We start from the raw sequence: 24,882 nt of genomic DNA, 5'->3' as shown, positions 1-24,882 counted from the left end.
GCCGCCATAAGAAGAAAGCGAGCCTGTCTGGGAGTACGCAGAAAGGAAGCCCATACGCCGACAATGTCCACGTGACCTCGCGCGACGGCAACCAGGAAGAAGCTTACTTTGGAGCCTTCGGTGAGGTCAGTGCTTCCCCGACAAGTCGGAGCTCCCTGAAGGGGAAGGGGGCGGCGAGCGATGCAGCGCCAACTTTAAACGAAGGTAAAGAGGGGCGGGAAGTAACTGTACGGTCTGCCGACAAAGTTAAAGAGGCAGACCGCAGCCAGCCGCGGGAGGCTACCCGTCCCTCTACGGACTCCAAGTCCCAGAAGCCTGTGCGAAGCCCAGCAGAGCACGTGCCAGGAGCGGACGTGCTCATTGGTTCCCGGCCGGCAGGTGACAAAAATAAGGAAATGAACTTACCTCCGGCCGAATTAACTGACTATATGGTGCGGGATCTCGAAGAGGTACTCGAGCCCATAATTAGTTTCTTTCAGGGGATCGAGGACTGGAAGAAACTTGTGGAGGAGCTAGGAGCTACAGTCAAAGCGCCGTTGATAAGACTTCAAGAATAACTTCGGCGCTTAGGCCGTGAAGCCCCGGCCTCGATTAATGCGGTGGTGCAGGTAGGTGCTCTCTGTACCGTATATCATAAGGGGACGCAGTGTGAGTCGGAACCGCGTCTAATAAGTAGCGGCTGCCAAAGCACTGTGAACCCGACACTGGAGTGTGGCACCATGACTGATTGGTCGGGGGAGGAAGCGATCGTTCGGAGGCATGCGTGTGACGTGGCCTGCCGGAGCGAGTCGCCACTCCAGACCCCGACCGATAAATTAAGGGGGTTACCGTTGGTTACCGGAGGGGCGGGGGAAGTGCCGATCTCCCTGGTACAGCTGAATAGTGCTGTTACCTGGAGCGATACGGTACTAATGACGCCGCCTCCGAAATTACATAGGACAACGGGTCGTGCAAACAGCAAAGAGGCTCTCTCTTTTCCACAGAGAGCCTCACGCTGTGCACAAGCCCCAGAGAAAGCAGGAGATCCCCGAATTAACACGTGGGTCTCCTGACATAATAATGAAAAGGGCAGAGAGCAACAAAGCGGCCGTTAACCCCTCCTTGGCGGAGGAAAGGGTGGAGCTAACTGAATTCCCGAGGTGTTTCAGGTCTCGGGAAGAGAGGCCACCAGGAGAACGTCGGCGGTGCTACAACTGCTGGCAACCGGGCCACGTGTGGAGAAGTTGTCCCCGGAGGACAAGGGAGCGTTGGGATAGCAGATACACCGTTCCCCCAAGGTTCGCTGGGGGATCTCGACAACAGGACCACGGTCCGGATAAAGCGTTCTCCTGGAGGAAGACGTCCCTCGCGGGAATCGACGCTCCGCCCCAGTTCTCGTCGCTAAGGGGGGGGGAATTGTGATGGCCAACCGGCTACAGACTCCGGTCGCCACCCCCAGGCCGCTAGGAGGAGCCATACGGACCGCATGATGGTGCCCCGAGTTCCAGCAGGGCCTCATGGACTTTGTAGTTTCTATACACAGCCCTGCTGGATACCTTGGGGACCACTGGGAGTCGCTGTAGAGGGGCTAGTGGGCTCTTGCGTGCCCTATAACCCGGGAGTGCGTCACAGTCACGTGACTGGAGGAAACGACGTGCTCCCGGGATGAAGAAGAGGACTGTTTGCCCTGACCCGGAAGGAAATGGACTTGTGGGTTGTGCCAGGAACCACTTCCGGGTCAGGGGCTATAAAAGGACTATGGGAAGCCCAGTACACTGAGCTGAGCTGGGAGGTAGGGTGGCGAAGTGTCTGGGCGATGAGGTATTGGTTTATAGAGAGAGAGTTATTGTTTATGAATAGTGTCGTGTGGAGAGTGCTTTGTGCACGGTATAAAAATAAAATAAATAATTATTGTACATTCACCTGGTCATCAGAGTGGTACCTGAGGGTTCAAGAGGTGGACAAAGGGCTTATTTGCTACAATGTATAGTTTAATCTCATGCCCAATAAGGACAAATCTAAGCATTTGAATGCAGGGGTTGGTGTATAATGGGTGCACACCTGGAACACATCCGGGTACGGATAAAAGGGGCCGCCTCCCTTCATTCGAGGCTGGAGTCAGGTGGAAGCAGGACAAGGCACAAAAAAGAGAGAAGGAGGCGATCCGAAGAGGCAGAGTGGTTGGCCTGGACTTTGGGGAAGATTGGGGTTTGTGGCACAATACTTGTAAATATTAGTTGTATAAATAAATGTGTGGTGGTGAAATTAACATGTCTGCCTGTCTGTGTCTGGGCCAAGTTCCACACCAGTAGTATATGCATGAAAGCCAATATAGTTCATATGCAGATTGGTAACATACAGGTGCAAACCAATAGACTCACAAAACAATAACAAACATACCTGAAACAGTGATTTACAAGTGTGAATCAAAATAATTAATATGCTAAACATTAGTGTACACATACAAACCCATATAGTTCATACAAAAAACCTATAATATAAAGACCCATGCCAATACAATTTATGTGAATGAAACCAATATTGTATGCACACAATCCAGCAGCGTTTGCACACAAACTAATAGTAAGCACTCCTAAACCAGAAGTTTGAACAAGTAAACCAACAGATTACAAACAAAAATATATGATTTAAGGCCTGTTTGGCCCCTCATACAGAATGCAACAGGAGCGAAAAAAAGATCTTACTTCATCGTCAGCAAATACTGTTTCATCTTGAAATACTGGTCCAGTTGCATTACTTCCAGAAATATCCTTGGCTGACACAAAGCATACTACACCTGGTAACTTAAGTGCTTCTGTTGTGTCAATAGAGCTGTCAGGTAAAAAAATGATCCTTTACAAGATTATATACAAAATTTTGACCAGTAATCTAAAAAGAGGAAACCATACATATTTAAAAGTGTTAAAAATACACTAAAAAAATGTGTATTAAATATAAAATGTTACAATATGGTTAATGTTGTTTTTTCTTTTACTTTCCCATTCCCAACATCATTAGTTTATTATAATTTAATATTGTTAGCTAAGATGAATATTTAACTAACAAAACAATGGTTGATTAAGAGTACTTAAAAATATACAGCTGTGTGAGAAATAAGGAACATGTGCAATATTCACTGTAATTATCAAATATAACTGGATTTTATTATGATAAATTATTTAGGTAGTACCTGTATCACATTTTCTTTGAGTTAAATACTTTTTAGAGGTTCCACATAATGCAAAGAATGTACAGTAATCACCTAACATGTCTGACTTCCTGTAGAGCTGACAAGTTAAAAACTCTTCCTACCACATATAAAACAAACTCCTATGGACATCTATACTTACAGAATTTTTGCATGAGCCTTAGTACTAGTAACAAGAGCCAAATATAGTTCATTCTGAAATCTTGGCATGTCATCACAGTAAATCGCTTCACCAGTGGCTTGTTTAAGAGCTGAAAGATGAACCAGAGGTCTTCCAACAACATCATCAATTTCCTGTCCAGGAGGAACAGCCTGAGAAAGAATGAACAGAATAACATTTTAGAAGTCAAAAACATTTTGCTTAGAATAATATTCAGTTATGTTAGGAATTTGACCATTCCTCATCCTCAGTTTGTTTTTCATTTTCTTTGCTCCCTTGACTTTGACTGTCTTTATGTTCTGTTAAATGTTTTTTGTTTCCTTCCAATCTCTTACTCTTTATTGTGTGCCAATTAAATGAATACCCAAATGTATTGGGGTCATTTTGGCCACATTTATCTGAGGACTATTTAGAGATACCTACTTCTGCATCTTCTTTGTCATGATATTAGTTGCTTATGTAACGGTGTTCTTTGCCTACCTTTTGTTCTTCCCTGTATTTGAGTGAGTTTTTTGATCTTATGACCCGAAGAGCAAATTTCATGTACCCATCTCAGAATGAAATTTTTTATTGTCAAGCAATGGTTATTCAAGGAACCACAAAATCCAGTAAAATGCCATTAAGGAACCATTTTTAAAGAGTATAGGGTGACATTTTGGTCCTTCAGTGGAATGAAAAAGTTGTGAAAAATAATATACTTAAAAAACAACAATATAATGAAAATTAAAGCACACATATTGTTTCTAAGACAAATGCAAAAAACAGACATGCAAAAACAAAACCCCACTTTTCTAAAAAAATGATCTTGTTCATTTAGATGACAAAAAAGTGTTATTGTTTACTACGGCTCGTGGTAGCCTTTCAAACAGTAAAAAAAACAGTAATGCATTGTCAATTGTTTGTGTATGTATGCCTTGGAGACAGTTTAAAGTTTCTGGCAGTGGTAAATCCTTACCAATCACTGTATTCTTTTTTGTAATTGAATTTATTAACATTCATACAAATTGTAATACATTGTGACACCAAGGCTGTCTTGATAGGCATTCAAGATTTTGGTCCAGAATGATGTTAATTTGCTGTAGGCCCAAAAAATGTGGCCCAATGAGGCTGGTGATCGATTGCAACGTTCGCAGGTTGGATCTTGCCCTGGAAACATTTTGGACAATTTTGAATGAGATAGATGTGCTCAATTAAAGATTTTAAGTTAAATAAGTGTATGCTTTATGCATATAGAACTAGAGAGAATTCTGTACATGGCTGCCTTCCACTCCTTTTCTGAAATGTTGAGTAAGATATCCTTTTCCCACTGTACTCTGGGATGTCTGAAATGAAGTTGTTAGTATATTGACAATAACTTGTAATTACTGGGATACAAAGCAAGGAATATAAAGAAGTACTACAGGATTGTATTTCTATTACAGGCCCAGCTTGTGTTTGTTTATCTATTTGTGTCAATGTCCAGGTCGCTGTATTCTAACGCCTCTTCTCTTCTTCCCTCTACAGACCAGATGATTGACAACCTCACCATCTCTGACATCACTTCCTGTGTATGGCCACTTGGACCCAACTCTTCCTGCCTGGCTGGCATTTAATCAGAAGTGCCGCCATCTTGGATAGTGCATTTTCCATTATGTTATATGGTAATGCCCATACTTTGAATTCTGCCAGGTTGTGGGAATACTGATGTGCTGTATTGTAGTATTCTTTGGCTGCTATCTGAGAGTTTGTTACATGTGTCAGTAAATATGCACAAAGGGCATACTTGCTATCGTCCAGTAGTCATCCATTGTCAAAGTGACTATTTCTTTCCTTTTGCTACACTGTTGAAGCCTTCAAATGAAGGCTTTGTGGATACTCCTAGCTCACTTTAACACAACATATGTGAAAAGCCAAAAGTGAATGCAAAACCATTTTTACATTCAATGCAGAGAACCTTTACTGCAAGTGCAATTAGGATGGAGGCTGAAAGCATGAAAACATTTAATGAACATAGAAATATTAACTATACATTTTTACTTAAGTTTTAATACCTTAAATTATTTTATCTATAAAATCTGATCCTACAAATGCATTCATGCATTTCATCTTGAAGATGATATCATATTAAGTGTAAATCTTACTATTCTAAATGTCCACAGAACTTTCATGAGGTGAATATAATATATTTTTTGTCATACCAACAAAGTTGGCTAGAAAGGTAGTCAGTTTAAGTAAGACTAAGCAATTAACGTGGGGGGGGGGGGGGGGGGGAGGTCATGTTGATTATAAGGAATGATTGTGCTACAGTGAGTACAATAGACTTTGAGAAAAACAAATAAATGAACATGTGGTGTTTATGACGCTCTTAGTGTTACAATGCTTTTGGTAAACACAGTTTTCTAAAGTACCAAAGCATTGCTATCAAAACAAAATCCAGTGGATTACACCATAAACAAAATGAAAACAAGAATTTATAGTAACTACCAAAGCTAGAAGAATTCCCACAGAACCAAAATGCTAAGACAACAAACCAAATAGAGATGTGGGAAGTTATTTGTTGTTAACCATATATACTTCCAAAAGGAGGAAAGTGACAACAACAAGGACAAAGAATAATTGGTCAGAAGATTAAATGTCCGCCAAAAATATGCCCAGGTCAAAAGCAGTAAATCAAGCAGATCTTAAGTCAAAACCAGAACATAAACCAAAGTCTTAGCCAGTAACACAATCACAAATTCACATTCTGTAAATCTGTAACTATAACACACTAAACTATTGAGAATGTAAACACAGTCTTGGAGAGTTATGTTTAAGCCAGGGTTCCTTAGGTTTAATGTTTTTTCTGTCTTTTATGTTCATTAAATTTATTTCTGTTAATGTTATTTATGCCTTGCAGTTAGGAGACCTGGGTTCACTTCCCGGGTCCTCAGTGCGTGGAGTTTGCATGTTCTCCCTGTGTCTGCGTGGGTATCCTCCAGGTACTCCGGTTTCCTCCCACAGTCCAAAGACATGCAGGTTAGGTGCATTGGCGATTCTACATTGGCCCTAGTGTGTACTTGATGTGTGGGTGGGTGTGTGTGCGCACCCTGCGGTGGGCTGGCGCCCTGCCCGGGGTTTGTGTCCTGCCTTGCACCCTGTGTTGGCTGGGATTGACTCCAGCAGACCCCCGTGACCCTGTAGTTAGGATATGGTGGGTTGGATAATGGATGGATGGATGGATGGATAATGTTATTTATTTTTATTATTTGTCTAAGTATTTTTCCTTTAATTTCTTTATTTTTATGTAATAGTTTGTTTTTATGTGTGCATTTATGTTCCCCTCGTGTTCTCTGTGTTTTTTTGGTGGATTCTCATAAGACGTGTCATTATTACGTCCCCACTAATGAACTGCCCCCATCCTTTAAAGAATTCATCATTATATTATTCAGATAAAATTATTTTTGAAGAAACCCATGGACTAAATAAGTGAATGCAATCGACTATGTAATACACTTTTTTTGTTCTTTGCTTTGTTTGTAGCTTTGCCACAGAACGTTAGCCTTATATCCTCAAGGTCCTGTACAGCTATTTGATATTAGCATTGCTATTTTCAAGAACAATTTGAAGGAAGGTTTAGTTAAATTGCTGGAAGTCACTCAATAAGTGGAGCAGAGTGAGGGGTGTGGGGATTTCCCAATGCACTTCCTTACTTTCAGGACAGATTACAATATTCCACCCATACATGACAGTCTCAGTTATTTTGTGGTTTTTGATTTAACAGACATCCAGTATACTTGCTATGTGGCCAGGTACAAAAGTACTGCTGGGTTAAACAGAAGGTAAGGTTTGTGAGCATCACAGTACTTACCCATCACGGTTATGGTAAGGCAACTGAGCTCAAGGATACAGGAAAGGGTTGGAAAGCACAGAGTTAGAGAGAGAAAGAACAGAAAAGAAGTCCTTCACAAAAATATTTTAAGAGTTCTCAGAGAGGCAGGGTTATATTCAATAAAGAACATATTAACAAAAACATTTGGCAAAGCAAATTTTCAGTTATTAAACAGACAGATATTCAAAAATATAAACTAAAGCCAAGAGTCTTAACTTTGAAAAAGCAACAAGGTTGTGAAATTTTAGTAAAATTGCATTTACACATCAATATCATAAATTACCTGAAAAAGCTGAACACTCGATATTGGATCTTTGTGAAATGCATCTGTTGCACTGGCATATGCTGGTAGTATCAATGAAGATGCTATATTCTAAAAAGTAGAATGAAATCCAAATTTAATCATTAAAGTAAGACATACATTGGTGTAAGCCTATTTTTTTGCAAAACACTTTTTCACTAATAATAATAAGAATATTGAAATGTATATCAACTTGGAAAATGATGTCATACACAAATGCAAAATTACAACTACTGTATTTGAAATAAAACGCATTCTTGAGTTTGTTTTGAAGTAATCTTAAACAATATATTGTAACACTTAAAAATATTGAAATGAATTGTTTTGTGAACACAGATCTTACTTAACAGTTTGATTTAATTTTCAGCCTCATTTATACAATCTAACATTACTTTGTGGTACAATAACCCAATATTGGAATACGCAAGTTTAGAATGAATTAACAAATCAATGAACTAGTATACTCAAACTAGTACCTCTGTGCTTCATACATTTTGTTTTGCTTTTCAATAAATTGTTCCTCATCCTAGGGTGATTGTGTTGTCTGATTTGCTTATTTTTTTATTTTTATTATTTAAGTTAGAGTTCTTTATGATGGGCTGGTATTGCAGTTAGTACTGCTGCCAACCTAAGCAATTTTCCTTTCCCCCATATTCAAATAAGTAGTTTTGGAAAGTTATTTTTTGTTTATAACCTTTAAACATTCATTTACTTCCTGTGTTTGTGTGCTATTATGCTGTGTGAATCAGGGAATGGTTTGATAGTATCCCCTCAATTTAAAATAATGTTAAGGATCCCAAATACGAAACAAAAGATATTTAGTATTAAATAATAACGGGACTGATTATAGAAAGTTAAAAGTACAAAGTAATATGTAATTATAATAGCAAAAAGCACACAATATTGTAGCACTACATGGTTATTGCCAGCACTAACCCAATGTTTTTTTGCTCATTTTATTGATCTTTAAGACAAAGCTTGGCCACACTAGAATGGTAATCAAATGACTGTGGCAAGTTTGTCCTTTTTATAGGCTCCCATGTTGTTGGCACTGAAGCTGCTCATTTCAGTGATGGAATGCCAGCTCATGTTGCTTCTGACTGAGTACTGACGTCATGTTCAGGTTGATGAAACTACTTGTAATGGCACACAAACTCTACAAAACCAGCTGGGTGGTCTTTTTTTGCACTGCAGTTGTGTGGCTTTTGAAAAGGGTATAGCAGCAAAGATGTTGTGCGTTGTGTTGTCATGCAGTGTAGTAGGGGTGATCTAAGCCTCTTCTTTTTTATTTTATAACATGGTATACAAATCAAGCAGATGAAATAAGCTGGATATATACAACAAATTACTTCAAAATCAATCTAGAAAAAACAGCAGAGTAAGAAAAAGAAGACAAAAAACACAACAAAACAAGAATTCAACCATCAACTGAGAGAAAGATCCTTTAAGTGAGAATTTTGATTTTTTCTAATCCAAGATAAGTCTGTGTGCTAGTGATGTGGTATAGGCTAATACAATTAATTTGTTCTTATCTACTTTAAGCCCCTCTGGGAATACACCAAGTATACCTGTTAATTGGTTAGAAGTGGTGAGACTGTTTGATAAGTATGTCAAGATTTTTGTCCAAAAGGTTGTTACTTTGGTGTATTCCCAAAACATATGGTCTAGTGATGCTAGAAGCAGATTGCAACACTTATAAGCTGGACAATTTTAAACAAGATAAGTGTGATCAAATTTTTCACTGCCCCCCTAAGATGACAAGAAAAAACTCAAAACAACTCTTGTAAGGAAAAAAGTGGAAAGAAATCTTGGGAAAGGCAATTCAGAGGAAGACTGCCTTCCAGATAGATTGGATGTGCAATGGGTGTCAAAAAATAAATAAGTAAATAATGACAGCATCTCTAAAATATATAAAAACATTTTAAAGTTCCTTTCTTACAAAGATCCCAGAGTACAGTGGGAAAAGGATCTCTTACTCATCATTTCAGAAAAGGAGTGGAAGGCAGCCAGCCTTGTACAGAATTCACTCGAGCTCCATTTTCAACTTAAAATCTTTTATCGAGCCCATCTACCTCATTTAAAATTGTCCAAAATGTTTTCAGGGCAAGATCCATCCTGCAAACATTGCAATTGAGCTTCAGCTTCATTGGGCGACATGTTTTGGGTGTGCACCAAATTAACATCATTCTGGACCAAAGCCTTGGTGTCACAATCCCTCCTAACCCATTAACAGCTGTGTTTGGTGTACTCTCAGATGGGCTTAAAGTGGAGAAGGACAAACAAACTGTAATTGCCTTTACTACACTATTGGCACGCCGACTTATCTTGCTCAACTGGAAGAATCCTAGCCCACCTCTTTCAAGTCTGTGGGTAACTGATGTTATATACTATTTGAAATTGAAAAAAATCTAATTCTCTCTTAGTGGATCTGTTCAAAACTCTTTAAAACCTGGCAGGATCTAATCAATAACATTTTAGAATAAGATTTTATATTGGGAAAAAGATTCTCCTCCCTCTTTTCTACTCTTAAACTCTGACTGCTGGCCTTCCTCTTTTTCTCTTGGGTGGAGGTTGAATTATAATTATTTTGTTAAGTTTGACATGTGTATATGGAATGTTGCTTGCTTTTAATAAATTCAATAAAAATAATAATAAATACAACACACAAAACAGAACACAAGTAATCCACTTCGCAGAGCTAGATGGCCAATCTATCATTGCCACATCATAAATACAATAGTACAAACTATAAGGCAAAATGCAAGAATAATTACACCACTCACTAAAGCTAAATATTAATTGCTGTTCTATCAATCAATTCATCATTAGCTTTATTAATATATCATATACAAAAATCTGTAACTTTTAAAGAACAGTGACTGCAGTATAATAAATATATTTTGGAACCGTGAATACATACCTTATCCATAAGATCATTGGCCAGATTTTGTAAAACAGTCAAATAAAACTTATAGAAAAGGCTAAGTGTTAGTGTTTGGCGATACTGCACCATTCCCCCTGGAGCTGAAGGTGACAAGGTTATTTCCTGTGCCAAATGATAAACAGCTTCTTGTAGCAAATCTTCATTCCATTGTCTGTTAAATAAAAAAATTAAGTTTTCAGATCGTTAGATGGAATACTTTAATGCAATGGTGTACTGAGTAGCATAAAGAAAAATGTCTTCCTGTATTAATTAATGTGACACAGACAAATTTATCAGACACAAGGTAAAGTCAATGAAACACTAGCTGAGGTTTCAAACTTTTTAGACTTCAAGCTGTTTCCATATATAATTACATACACATATATAATTATATGTATATACATGTAAAACAAAATCAGAAAGAAGACACCTTTTATCTTTATCTGAATGGCTATTTTCATTATTTATTCATAAAGAAGGCAGAGCCTGTATCAGCAGAAAGGCAGGAACTCAAGGTAGGATGCGAGTCCTGTGTAAGGTACACAAATCCACAATATTTCAAACTAAATCATTTTTGGGAATAGCTTATTTACTCATTTATTTTTGCTGTTTTGCTAGAATAGCTTATTTACTCATTTATTAATTTGATTTAAAAATCTGTTCAGATTGTTTTCTCACCAATCTTAAATATGCAGTTTCTTTTTATAAATGTGTGCAACACATATAGCTTATTTAATAATAATTCATTACATTTATATAGCACTTTTCTCAGTACTCAAAGCGCTATCCACACAGGGAGGAACCAGGAAGCGAACCCACAATCTTCCACAGTCTCCTTACTGCAAAGCAGCAGCACTAAGACTGCGCCACCTGTGAGGACAATTTTAAATAAACAATAATAAGTAAGAATTGATTCATATAATTTTAATCGAATTGAAGTATCAACTTTCATTCTAACACATGTATATAACTGCAGATAATAAACATATTAAACAGTTTCTAATCAACAGTGATATGGCAGAAACATAATTTAGGTGTTTACAATATCTGCAACGTGAAAGTAGCAATTAAACATCAAAGCAAAGAAACATCTCTGGTGAAATATTTTTGAATCAAACAAATGGCAATAAATAAATTTATTAATTGCATCTATTTGTAGGGTAAGAAATAAAACTAACATATTTTCCCCAGCACCCTGTAGTACCCAAGAACTTTAAAGAGGGTTGAATGCAAATATTTTGACTTTGGATAAAAGAATCAGTGGCATCATTACTGACAGGACACTGCCTGGCTCAGTTCAGTGATCATCTAGCAATGTTTTGAAGCTAGTGGCATGGAATGTAATATTGATAGTAAAACTAGCTGAATTACATTGATAAATAGACTTCTGAATTGAAAAAATATGCAGCAATGGAAACTTTTCACTCTAAAAGTGCTAAATGACAAATAACATTCTCCAGGGGAAAGTTGGAATTCAATAATTTTACCATTTATAAAAGTGTCCCAAAACTATGATCCAAAGTTAACTTGTCATTTTTGTAAATACTCTGAAAATCAAAAATTTTTTTTACGTTGTACTATTAATGATGCTCACTCAAATTGGATGGAAATCCTGGCAGGATTCTCAAGGAATGTCTTAACTTCTATTTGTATGTCACCTTTAAATGTATTTATGGTTTTAAACCCACTCTTTTTTTTGTTGCCGTTGCCAAGTGATCTGAATTCTTCCAACCCAAGGATGATGGATAATGTTATAAATAATAGCTACCATTAAACAATGCTAAGGGCCCAGGCCCCCCTCCTTTAACCGTCACCTTATCGTGGTGGAGGGGTTTGCGTGTCCCAATGATCCTAGGAGCTCTGTTGTCCGGGGCTTTATGCCCCTGGTAGGGCCACCCAAGGCAAACTGGTCCTAGGTGAGGGATGAGACAAAGAACGGTTAAACAAACCTCCTATGAAGAAAAACAATTTTGGACGGCGTTTTCCCTTGCCCGGACGCGGGTCACCGGGGCCCCACTCTGGAGCCAGGCCTGGAGGTGGGGCTCGATGGCGAGCGCCTGGTGGCCGGGCCTGCACCCATGGGGCTCGGCCGGGCACAGCCCGAAGAGGCAACGTGGGTCCCCCTTCCCATGGGCTCACCACCTATGGGAGGGGCCAAGGAGGTGCAGTGTGAGTTGGGTGGTGGCCGAAGGCGGGGACCTTGGCGGTCCGATCCTCGGCTACAGAAACTGGCTCTTGGGACGTGGAATGTCACCTCTCTGAAGGGGAAGGAGCCTGAGCTAGTGCGCGAAGTTGAGAGGTTCCGGCTAGATATAGTCGGACTCACCTCGACGCACAGCTTGGACTCTGGAACCAATCTCCTTGAGAGGGGCTGGACTCTCTACCACTCTGGAGTTGCCCCCGGTGAGAGGCACCGAGCAGGTGTGGGTATACTTATTGCCCCCCAACTTGGAGCCTGTACATTGGGGTTTACCCCGGTGGACGAGAGGGTAGCCTCCCTTCGCCTTCGGGTGGGGGGACGGGTCCTAACTGTTGTTTGTGCGTATGCACCGAACAGCAGTTCGGAGTACCCACCCTTTTTGGAGTCCCTGGAGGGGGTGCTAGAGGGCATACCTTCTGGGGACTCCCTCGTTCTGCTGGGAGACTTCAATGCTCACGTGGGCAATGACAGTGAGACCTGGAAGGGCGTGATTGGGAGGAATGGCCCCCCTGATCTGAACCCGAGCGGTGTTTTGTTATTGGACTTCTGTGCTCGTCACGGATTGTCCGTAACGAACACCATGTTCAAGCATAGGGGTGTTCATATGTGCACTTGGCACCAGGACACCCTAGGCCTCAGTTCGATGATCGACTTTGTGGTCGTGTCGTCGGACTTGCGGCCACATGTCTTGGACACTCAGGTGAAGAGAGGGGCGGAGCTGTCAACTGATCACCACCTGGTGGTGAGTTGGCTTCAATGGTGGGGGAGGATGCCGGTCAGGCGTGGTAGGCCCAAACGTGTTGTGAGGGTCTGCTGGGAACGTCTGGCAGAGCCCCCTGTCAGAAGCAGCTTCAACTCCCACCTCCGGCAGAACTTCAACCACATCCCGAGGGAGGTGGGGGACATTGAATCCGAATGGGCCATGTTCCGTGCCTCTATTGTTGAGGCAGCTGACCGGAGCTGTGGCCGTAAGGTGGTCGGTGCCTGTCGTGGCGGCAATCCCCGAACCCGCTGGTGGACACCGGCGGTGAAGGATGCCGTCAAGCTGAAGAAGGAGTCCTACAGGACCCTTTTGTCCTGTGGGACCCCGGAGGCAGCTGATAGGTACCGGCAGGCCAAGCGGAATGCGGCTTTGGTGGTTGCTGAGGCAAAAACTCGGGCGTGGGAGGAGTTTGGGGAGGCCATGGAGAATGACTTTCGGACGGCTTCGAGGAGATTCTGGTCCACCATCCGGCGTCTCAGGAAGGGGAAGCAGTGCAGTGTCAACACTGTATATGGTGGGGATGGTGCGCTGCTGACCTCGACTCGGGACGTTGTGGGTCGGTGGGGGGAATACTTCGAAGACCTCCTCAATCCCATTAACATGCCTTCCAATGAGGAAGCAGAGCCTGGGGACTCAGAGGTGGGCTCCCCCATCTCTGGGACTGAGGTCACCGAGGTGGTCAAAAAACTCCTTGGTGGCAGGGCCCCGGGGGTGGATGAGATACGCCCGGAGTTCTTCAAGGCTCTGGATGTTGTAGGACTGTCTTGGCTGACACGCCTCTGCAACATCGCATGGACATCAGGGACAGTGCCTCTGGATTGGCAGACCGGGGTGGTGGTCCCCCTCTTTAAGAAGGGGGATCGGAGGGTGTGTTCCAACTACAGAGGGATCACACTCCTCAGCCTCCCTGGAAAAGTCTATTCAGGGGTCCTGGAGAGGAGGGTCCGTCGGATAGTCGAGCCTCGGATTCAGGAGGAACAGTGTGGTTTTCGTCCTGGTCGCGGAACAGTGGACCAGCTCTATACCCTTAACAGGGTCCTGGAGGGTGCATGGGAGTTTGCCCAACCAGTCTACATGTGTTTTGTGGACTTAGAAAAGGCATTCGACCGTGTCCCTCGGGGAATCCTGTGGGGGGTACTCCGAGAGTATGGGGTACCGGCCCCCCTGATAAGGGCTGTTCAGTCCCTGTACGATCGGTGCCAGAGCTTGGTCCGCATTGCCGGCAGTAAGTCGAACCCGTTTCCAGTGAGAGTTGGACTCTGCCAGGGCTGCCCTTTGTCATCGATTCTGTTCATAACTTTTATGGACAGAATTTCTAGGCGCAGCCAGGGTGTTGAGGGGGTCCGGTTTGGTGGGCTCAGGATTGGGTCACTGCTTTTTGCAGATGATGTTGTCCTGTTTGCTTCATCAGGCCGTGATCTTCAGCTCTCTCTGGATCGGTTCGCAGCCGAGTGTGAAGCGGCTGGGATGAGAATCAGCACCTCCAAATCCGAGACCATGGTCCTCAGCCGGAAAAGGGTGGAGTGCCCTCTCAGGGTTGGTAGCGAGATCCTGCCCCAAGTGGAGGAGTTCAAGTATCTCGGGGTCTTGTTCACGAGTGAGGGAAGAATGGAGCGTGAGATCGACAGGCGGATCGGTGCGACATCCGCAGTAATGCGGGCATTGCATCGGTCTGTCGTGGTGAAAAAGGAGCTGAGCCGCAAGGCGAAGCTCTCAATTTACCAGTCGATCTATGTTCCTACCCTCACCTATGGTCATGAGCTATGGGTAGTGACCGAAAGAACGAGATCGCGAATACAAGCGGCTGAAATGAGTTTCCTCCGCAGGGTGTCTGGGCTTTCCCTTAAAGATAGGGTGAGAAGTTCAGTCATCCGGGAGGGGCTCAGAGTAGAGCCGCTGCTCCTCCGCATCGAGAGGAGTCAGATGAGGTGGCTCGGGCATCTGATCAGGATGCCTCCTGGACGCCTCCCTGGTGAGGTGTTCCGGGCACGTCCAACCGGGAGGAGGCCCCGGGGAAGACCCAGGACACGCTGGAGGGACTATGTCTCTCGACTGGCCTGGGAACGCCTTGGGATTCTCCCGGAAGAGCTAGAAGAAGTGGCCAGGGAGAGGGAAGTCTGGGCATCTCTGCTCAAGCTGCTGCCCCCGCGACCCGACCTCGGATAAGCGGGAGACAATGGATGGATGGATGGATGGATAAGGGCCCAGGCCAGAATAACAATCCTACTTTAGTCTAAGGTTTAAAATGCTAACCACTAAATCAGAGTACTACCAAACAGACTTTCACTAAAAGACACGCAACAACAAAGAGAGTTTTTGTGTATAATATTCACAATCTCATATACCAGGAAGTACAGTACATGACACTGACCATTATACCATCATGTGACTACTGTTATGTGTCATGCACTTCCAGTACCTGAGCTAACCCATGTTTCAGAAATGGCAACAAAATGGTGAAATCTATAGTAAAAGCAATATGTAATTCTGTAAGATATGAAAGAATTTAAATAATAAACCTATTGAACATAACACAACACATATAGCCAATATGATTCACCAAGGGCTGGCTCTAGTATTTTTGCTGTCCATTCCCAATTGTATGACCTTATAAACTGATACATATATTCACATTCACATTTGTCAAAGAAAACTAGCAGTTCACTACAGATATTCAGTACATTAATGTAAATTACATTTAGTATTTTAGTACTAGTATATTTAGTATATTTTATTTGTAAAATGTGTAAACACAAGTATTACCTAAATATGACATTTTATAACATTAATAAATGTGTGCTTAATGGTTACTTTTTTTTACAAGAATACCAGTTTTAAAAAGTAATTATGTATAAAAGACCTTTACAATTGCAAAAATTCAAATCTCTAAAATTTAAGAATGCTTTTTTCTTGACTTTCTCTTTGCAAACTTAAAAAAAATTCTTTCAAATACGCTGTTTCAGTAAACTCACTCTCCATTGATAAGTTTGCTGAGAATTATATGAATCATAAGGGAGCACATGCACACATTATTATTATATTTTATTAATATTATTTTTGTTAGTATCTACAACAGGGCATTTCCTTCTTTCTAAAACTACACTTTCAAAAGATACTTTTTTTTCAAATAAGGAAGAAAGAAGTTTTGAAGAAGTTTATACTCACTAATCATGGCCCCATAGAATCATGATGCGTGTTGATCAGCCCATGTAAGTAAGAAGGTTCTCCTCATTTATACACAGGTTTTTCCCTGAATTCCTCTCACAGATTAAATACATAAAGGTTAGGTAGACTGGCGATGTTAAATTAGCTCTATAGTGAGTGAGTGTGTCTGTTCACCTATCAATTGGCTGGAAACCTGATACATGATGGGATAAGCTCTGGCTGCCCCAAAGATTGAAAGCCAGCCAGCCAGCCAGACAGACAGACAGAAGACAGACAGATACAATAGATAGATAGATAGATAGATAGATAGATAGATAGATAGATAGATAGATAGATAGATAGATAGATAGATAGATAGATAGATAGATAGATAGATAGATAGATAGATAGATAGATAGATAGATAGATAGATTCAAGTTAATACTAAGTGTAACAATGAATGTTAGTAGCTGTAGGGAACACCACCAAAAGAACAAATGTGATGCTATGACTGAGACAAGTTGATCCTCACTTTGTGTTGTCCCCACTACATGTGCTCTTGACACGATCACCTATCGATCTCCATTGCACTCCTGCCAGCTTGTGGGCACCTCTTCGCAATCCCTTTTTCTATAAGTGAATTGTCAGGGCGACTTGCCCTGCACCTGGAAATGGTGGTCCCCAGGTGTTTTTAGGATGGGGAAAAGGTTTGTCTTGCTTTGTGAGACATTAACCTTAGACTTACATCATGAAAACTTGCTCTATGATGTATTGGTCCATACTTTATTGTTAAAAAGCTAATTAGGTTAGATTTCTACAGTTATTTTAGAATACACCAAATTTTACATATTCTCCTACTGAAGTCAATCTACGCCTCTGCATTATGCTACTCTTGTAATTGTGGATGGAGTACAAGAATTAGAAATCCAGAGGATCTTAGATTCCAGGCACTGTGGTACTAAAGTTTATTGTTTTGTTCACTGGAACAGGCCATAGGAGTGATTCTGGGTACCTGCCTGTGATGTTAATCCTGTCAGCTTGAGTGTGTTCAGAAGCTGTGAATTTGAGTTTTGATATCTAGAATTTTTTTTTTTTTTTGTCATGTGTTTTGTTTAATTTTTGTATTGTTATTTAATTTTAACATTATGGCACCATTTTTTGCTTGTTGCAGATTATGTGACCAGCTGCATCAGTGGTATTTAAGATTATTGTACCATAATTGAAATATCCTAATTTTAAAATCAACACACTAAAATCTAAACATTGGGCCTGGTGATTTCATCTGTTTGGCTTTGCTTTCTGATCTCATCTTTGATTAATGGTTTTATAGGTTTTGACAGTTGGTGTTTTTGTTTTCCTCCAGGAATTTCTGACCTTTACCTGTTCCTAAACAGTGTCTCGATTTAGTTGTAAAAGTTAACTCTTCTGCCTTACAGGGTCACTGATCATCTTACCACTTGTTCATCACACTGACTCACACTTGCAATCCATTCTCTGCTCTAAACTCTCTCTCTTCATTTTGTTCCCATCTCTTTCTTTCCTTCCCTCTCTTTTTCCTTCTAACCTACTCATGTTCCATTAATACAATTGTGGGTGCAGGTGCCTTAATTGCCATTCACAGAATGTCAATGAGAAAGCCATCTGAAGCAATCATGCATTCATGTGCAAATACCACCAGCCAATTTCCACTCTGGGGCCACATGACTTTACAGCCGCATGCACTCACACCCATGGACTCATCACCACCACAGACACAGACACCTGTACTTCACCACAATTCTTTATTTCAAGGAACAATATTTCACCGAAAAGATGGATATTTCTAGCACTAGATGTGCTAATTCTCAATATCTTTACTTTTATTATGCAATATCAATTTACATAGCATTTATGATTGTTTTTCACTTTATTTATATACAATATATTGCCGCTATTATTATTTTTCTCCCTTACTTGCCAATAAGTTGCTCACAAGTCTTCTTTGCCAGAACTGTAGTTTCTGCCATTCCTCCGTAACTTAGTTTAATATCCTTCACAATTGTAGTGCTCTCATGAAATATTGCATTCATACCACATGTAACAATAGCGATATCATCATCACGTCGTTGAGCCTGCTTAAATGCTGAAATGTACTGCCCCTTTAACAGAAAAAAATGGTTTTCAGTTTTCACATCTGTTTAGATTATTATTACTGCTAAAGAATGAACTGCATTGATAAATGTAGCCAATTAGTTTCTTGCTTTGTGTACTGGTGTACTTTCTTTATTATTCCAGGACATACCTTGGTTACACTGTCAAAGAGCAACATGTACAAAAATCTCTTTTCAACCAATAATTTCTGAAAATGTTTTTTTTTATTTTTTTTTATTGTATTTCAATTTAGGTGTTCTTTAAAGGTTTCCGTGCCATTCCCATAAAAAAGTGGGTACAGCATTGCAGGATTAAGAACTCCTTCAACGTATGGAGTGCTGGACTGAATTGAAAAAGTAATATAAAGAAATGAGAAAAAGAAACAACACATTAGTGAACCAAATAACATAACTTATTAGGCACATGAGATATTAATAAGAAAAAATATCAGTATATGAAAACAATGAATTCCTATTAATATTTCAAGTATTAATGGAAAAATACTAATTACAGATTCTGTCAAGTATAGGTTTTGACAATAAAAACGAAGATTAGAGAAGATGGTGTAATTTGTAATTTGGTGTTTGATTCTTTACAATTGACTAATTAACCTGATGAAAGAGAGCATGAGAAAGATAGAGAAAGCATGTTTTCCTAAGAAAAAAGGTGTACAGTATAATAAATTTATGAGCATGTGCTGCAAAAGTAAATAAAGTAATACTACATAATCTTTAAAGTGGTTGTCCAAATAACTAGGTACATACAGGTGCAGTACTGTGTGAAAGATATAAAATACAATACTGTATATTTGATTCACCTTTGGACAACAGATTTATAATTTTTAAATAAAGATTGACCACTGCCACACAGCCTAGAATTTTTCATAATTAAAAATGGATATAGAATGTGACAAAGTTTAAAACAGAATACTTTCAATTCCAAATACTATGTAAGTTAACCCAGCAATTTTTTAAGTTTGACAACTAAAGTTTTATGGTTGGTGGTTATTCAGTACATACACTACTGGTTGATGTATATTTCCCAAAACATGTTTGCAACAGCAATGATTACATATAAAAAGGTGTACCTTATAGTTATCAAGAACATCTTTAATAAACATAAGGCCATGTTATCTCTGGTTTATTTTATTTTATTTTATGGGTAGTAGAGGGTTGAGTACAAAACACTAATATCATAACCATGGGAAAATTGAGTCTATTGGTCTGGTCAAACTTTTTTTATATGGTAAAATCAAAAATCAAAGGAAACAATGATTTATTTACAAGAAAATATAACATAAATGATTTCTTTTACTGCGGTGGGCTGGCGCCCTGCCCGGGATTTGTTCCTGCCTTGTGCCCTGTGTTGGCTGGGATTGGCTCCAGCAGCCCCCCCGTGACCCTGTGTTAGGATATAGCGGGTTGGATAATGGATGGATGGATGGATGATTTCTTTTAAATTTGTGATTTTAAAAACATCTCTTCTATTTTTATATGAAGAACTATTGTGAGGCTTATTAATTTTTATTTTATTTTAACTTTTAATATTACAGTAAAAAACAGGCAACTGTAATTAAATAAAATGGAATGATTAAATAAATTAAGGTTACATTATTCTAAAATATACACTTAAGCTAATAATGTTACAACAGCCCAGTTGCTGTTTAATAAGGTGATGTCAACATCTATTGATGCACAAAGGCACTACTGAAACAAATAATTCTTTGCATTTATATAGCACTTTTCTCACTACTCAAAGCGCTTAGCAATTGCAGGTTAAGGGCCTTGCTCAAGGGCCCAACAGAGCAGAGTCTCTTTTGGCATTTACAGGATTCGATCCGGCAACCTTCCGATTGCCAGCGCAGATCCCTAGCCTCAGAGCCACCACTCCACCACACTAAACAAGAAAGTTTCCACAGAAACAGAGAATTTTCTTCTGCACAGTATACTGTAAAAAGACATGTAGTGTTCCACTAAAATATTCCCTTGTTCATTTTTTTAATACAGTATATATCAAAGTAACTTGTATGTTTAAAAAAATAAAATATGAATTATGATATCATTTATTGTATAAGCTTTTCTGATACAACTCACCTTTCTACTATATGGGATTTCAATTGACAGCAAAATTTCATTAGGCTTTAATGCGGTCTTTCGGTACCCAGTGAAAAACTTGTCATCCATCCTGACTTCCCTTTTGCCATCTGCAAAAAAAAAGTATTTTACTATTTACAGTAAATTTGCTATGAACTTTTTTATCAAACACAGATTCATAAACCAACAGCAAGGTGGAAATTAATTTTACGTATTTAACTAACACTGCTACAATAGAGCACAGAATTAACATCATTATAGGAAAGTGCAGCTGTTACACTCAAGTTAAGATATTTATAGTAAAAAAAATATAGCCTTTTGGAACTAGAGCTGGCCTACCCATACCTTTTCGTGGTAATCCTCTTAAGCTGATACTGACCAAAAATCTGTTTAGTTTTGGCATCAATACTTAACCTAACTCCAGGATTTTTTTAAGTGGGTAGAGGGTGGGATAAGAGATTAGAGTTATGAGTGGTTGCTTTAAACATAATATATACTGGGGCTGTAAGACAGCCACCTAACTCCATGCAGAATTGATAACATTGAGCAACACATTTTTTCAAAATGTTAGCTCCCTGAAAAATATTTGGTGGTTATGACAGATAGCTTCAAGCTGAATATGAATAATATTTCAGATTGACCATATCACACAGGAATTTGAAAAATACATTACATTTTATTGAATTTTTGCATGTCTAATGATGCTGACACATTGCATTAGTTCAATTGAGCTAAAAATATTTTACTGTAGCATTAAATATTCGCATTTCAGAGTCCAACAGCATTGATGGATTCCACTTTCCCTGATGCCACTTTTCTTCACTGAACTGTCCTGGTAAGACCTTTCACCATGTTTGTCACTGACTGCACCAAGATTAGCAGGGTAGAAGTCCAAGTGTGAAAGCAGAAAATTAATTTTCAGTGACATATTGCACTTCATGGTTGTGTATGCTTGAAGAATATTTCAACCAGGTGTACATACTTTGGTACTCTGTAGTTGCTAATAAAATTCTCAGCTACATCCTTGAATGCCTTCTGTGGTGATTTCCTCCAGCCAAGCTAGTTGATTTTGTTATCCTTGATATCACATCTTCTTTGTAGAACAACAAAAATGCCTTGCTTAATCTTGACATAGTGATTCATGGAAACATCTGTCTTAAGAATCCAAATCCTTAGCCTTCCTTGTTCATTGTTATCACTGAATTTTTTATTGGTCCAAGTTTTCTTTCAAGAGGAGGCAAAAATATCTGTGTTGAGTCAACAAGTGGTTTATATGCCCCACTTTTCTGCTCTTGAACCAAATACTTACGGAATGGCCTAATTCTTTTAACATAATGAGACTGTTTAACATGACGTTACATTCGCAAATGTATCAACAGGACTTGGCATATCCAAGCTACTTCCCTAGTAGCAGTATCATTACCTTTATATCATCATTGATGTTCCAGTTTTAGTTGTTGTACCGTATATGTATATTTAAATATGAGAGGATTCTACAAAAATAGGTGAATTTAATAAGAATACGTAATACGAAAATTGAAGTGTGATTTTTATGATCAGCAGGCCAAAATCCATAAGATTCATCCAAAAGTGTTTAGGAAGCAAAATCTTTATTATCCATACAGCCTTTCAATTACAGTAGAAACACAGAGGTTTTCATTAATTTTATCTGTGTGATACCATCCACAATAATTACAGTGTCTAATTCTTTATTGGGCTTTTTTACTTATGTAGTTTCTGTCACCACATCCATTATCAGTCACATGCAGTAATCCAATACAGTGAACATGGTATCTGAGAAAATGAACAATGAAACTAAATGGCAGTTATTCAAAAATGGTTACCAATATCAATATTAAAATGAGTAAAATACTTTTTTTATTTAGATAACCAATTAAATTTTAGCTAGGAATGTCTCTTACCTTTTGAAACAATGGTCATTTTGCAGTTAGCAGCCATGAATACAGGGTTGAGATCAGAGATTGGGCTGGCTGTCATTACATTTCCTCCTATTCCCTGAAATATCCAGGTAAGTATAATCAAGTAACAAAAAAACTAATTAAATAATATTTTGCTTCTTTTTTCTTTGCCATTGGTTATTTGAAACAGTTAACATTATGTTTACCATGTTTTTATGGACACTTTCGCAATGAAAAACAATTTAAATAAATGCAAATGTATGAAAAAAGTGAGTTTAGAAAATGGACCAATGGATATTATGTTCTGTATTCTGGTAGAACTGAACAGTAACTGTAAAGTAATACTGGATAATTTTCACTAATTGATTTATAATGTACAGTACATTGGAGTAAGAGTCACCATGAACATAATGTATACATGCAATGTTACCTCTGTAACAAGTTGATTAATGCGAAATGTTAATATTATTAAACTACTTTCAGACTATAAATTAATGATAACATCCTAAACATTATGTTAATAAGTTTTTCATTATGGTTATGAAATAACAGTGAGGTTTATAGTACAAACATATTAACTTTCTAACCTAGCAGTAGAATGCTACTGTATATTTAAGTTTGGCATCCTATGACATTATTTCTTAAGGATCAGTAAGCATATTATGCCTCTTTCCATCTACCTCAATAAAAGAGTGTCTGTGTGTCTGTCGGTGTTTCCATCTAGTTGCTATGTCTCTGTCCTTCCAAAAGATGGAGCACCACAAACGTTTTTAGTAACAACATGCATTGCAGTTGTAATTCCAATAGATAGTGTATTACAAACTGCTTTTATGAATCCCTTACCAAATGGCATATAACAGAGATATATGCACTGCATAATGCACTGCAAATGTTAATGCTGAGGACTATGCTGATTACATAGATTTCAGCCCATTTTAGATGGGTAGCACAGCTAGTATGCTATAAACCTATGGATTGCCCATAACACAAGGGCAAAAGCCATTTCCCTTTATAACAAAGACTACAGGGGTTGTAGGATATATCTAGTTTTGTGCATTTCCTTTGGTACTTTTCATAGTTTTCTTTTATTTGTATTTTTGTAGAATTTCAGTACATGTAACATTTATTGACATTTGCATACCACTTTGGCATTACTGGAGTACTCTCCTCTTAATATAAACACACACATACAATTTGCGAAGGAGGACCCTGTAAATAACATAGGTACAAGTACTTAATATACTGAAAAATAGGTGATGGGGAGAAAGATGTCCTAAGGCAGGGGTTCCCAAATTCAAAACTGATCTTGGTAACCCCTGCCCCAGTAGATTGTGCAGTGGCAACATAAACAATGCCACTAAACCATCAGTAGGTGGTGCCATGCTCCAGCATAAATCTGGAACTCCTGGAGTCAAATACTTGAAGTGCAGGCAAAGACTGGGGACAGTGGGGAATGATGGGTAATATATTAGGAGTCTGCCAGGCTGACAGCAGGCAACAGGGAGCCTCATTAGCTTCTGCAGGGCTCATTACTTTTCCTTTAAATAGATACAGTTGATGACATATGAATTGGCTTGGGCCTTTAAGTAAAAATTATTTTTAGGATTCTAGGGACTACCTAGCTCTGCTGGACGAAACTTTGATGAAGTGGCCACAGGGGTATTCTGAACCTATTTCTTACTCTGGAATGAACTCTGGGCCTTCTCCAGAATTAATTCCTGGACAAAGCCTAAACACTACTGTTCACTAGACCAGCGAACGTGGAGTTGAAAGAATAGTAAAAGGAAAGGGTTTAACTTGCATGAGGAAATAAAGCCAGAAGGAGGAGAAAAGGTGGAAGGACAGTGCACAGGGTGACTAAGATATGGTGCTTTTCAGAGCCATCCATCAGGTACAACCCATACCTTATTAGATACCTCTTGTTCCCTGTTTTAGACAGGTCCAAAGAGGCTTATAAATTTACTTAATTCCACATAGATCTGTTCTGTAGTCTCTGAATATTCTAATGTATACCCTTTTATGTTATTTTGTTGTAATAAAACCCTTTTCTTTCATACTTTGGCTTAATTCAAGTGTGCTCTTTCAGTCCACAATATTTAGAACAAGACCTCAAAGAACTGTATTATCATATGCATAGTACAATAAAACAATAAATAAAAATTTCTCAGATCCCAGCGATAAGCAACAGAGCATAGTACTTTTCAAGCTTCACTTA

General features: G+C 39.3%; 1 protein-coding gene across 2 annotated transcripts in view; it reads right to left on the bottom strand.

The window, feature by feature from the left end:
- Positions 1-24,882, bottom strand: part of xdh (xanthine dehydrogenase) — a 252,474-nt gene that overhangs the window by 153,937 nt on the left and 73,655 nt on the right. For both annotated transcript variants that reach the window (XM_051924248.1, XM_051924249.1), the window contains exons 12-18: positions 22,671-22,764; positions 20,749-20,858; positions 18,479-18,663; positions 10,416-10,590; positions 7,478-7,567; positions 3,330-3,499; positions 2,685-2,811 (exon numbers count right to left, since the gene is read on the bottom strand). In XM_051924248.1, the coding sequence (XP_051780208.1) occupies positions 2,685-2,811; positions 3,330-3,499; positions 7,478-7,567; positions 10,416-10,590; positions 18,479-18,663; positions 20,749-20,858; positions 22,671-22,764 (951 nt within the window). The remainder of the gene's footprint in view (positions 1-2,684; positions 2,812-3,329; positions 3,500-7,477; positions 7,568-10,415; positions 10,591-18,478; positions 18,664-20,748; positions 20,859-22,670; positions 22,765-24,882) is intronic.

Source organism: Erpetoichthys calabaricus, chromosome 3, assembly GCF_900747795.2.
Source record: "Erpetoichthys calabaricus chromosome 3, fErpCal1.3, whole genome shotgun sequence".
Lineage (NCBI taxonomy): Eukaryota > Metazoa > Chordata > Cladistia > Polypteriformes > Polypteridae > Erpetoichthys > Erpetoichthys calabaricus.
Note: the sequence above shows the minus strand (reverse complement) of the source record. Positions and strands in the feature narration are given on the sequence as shown.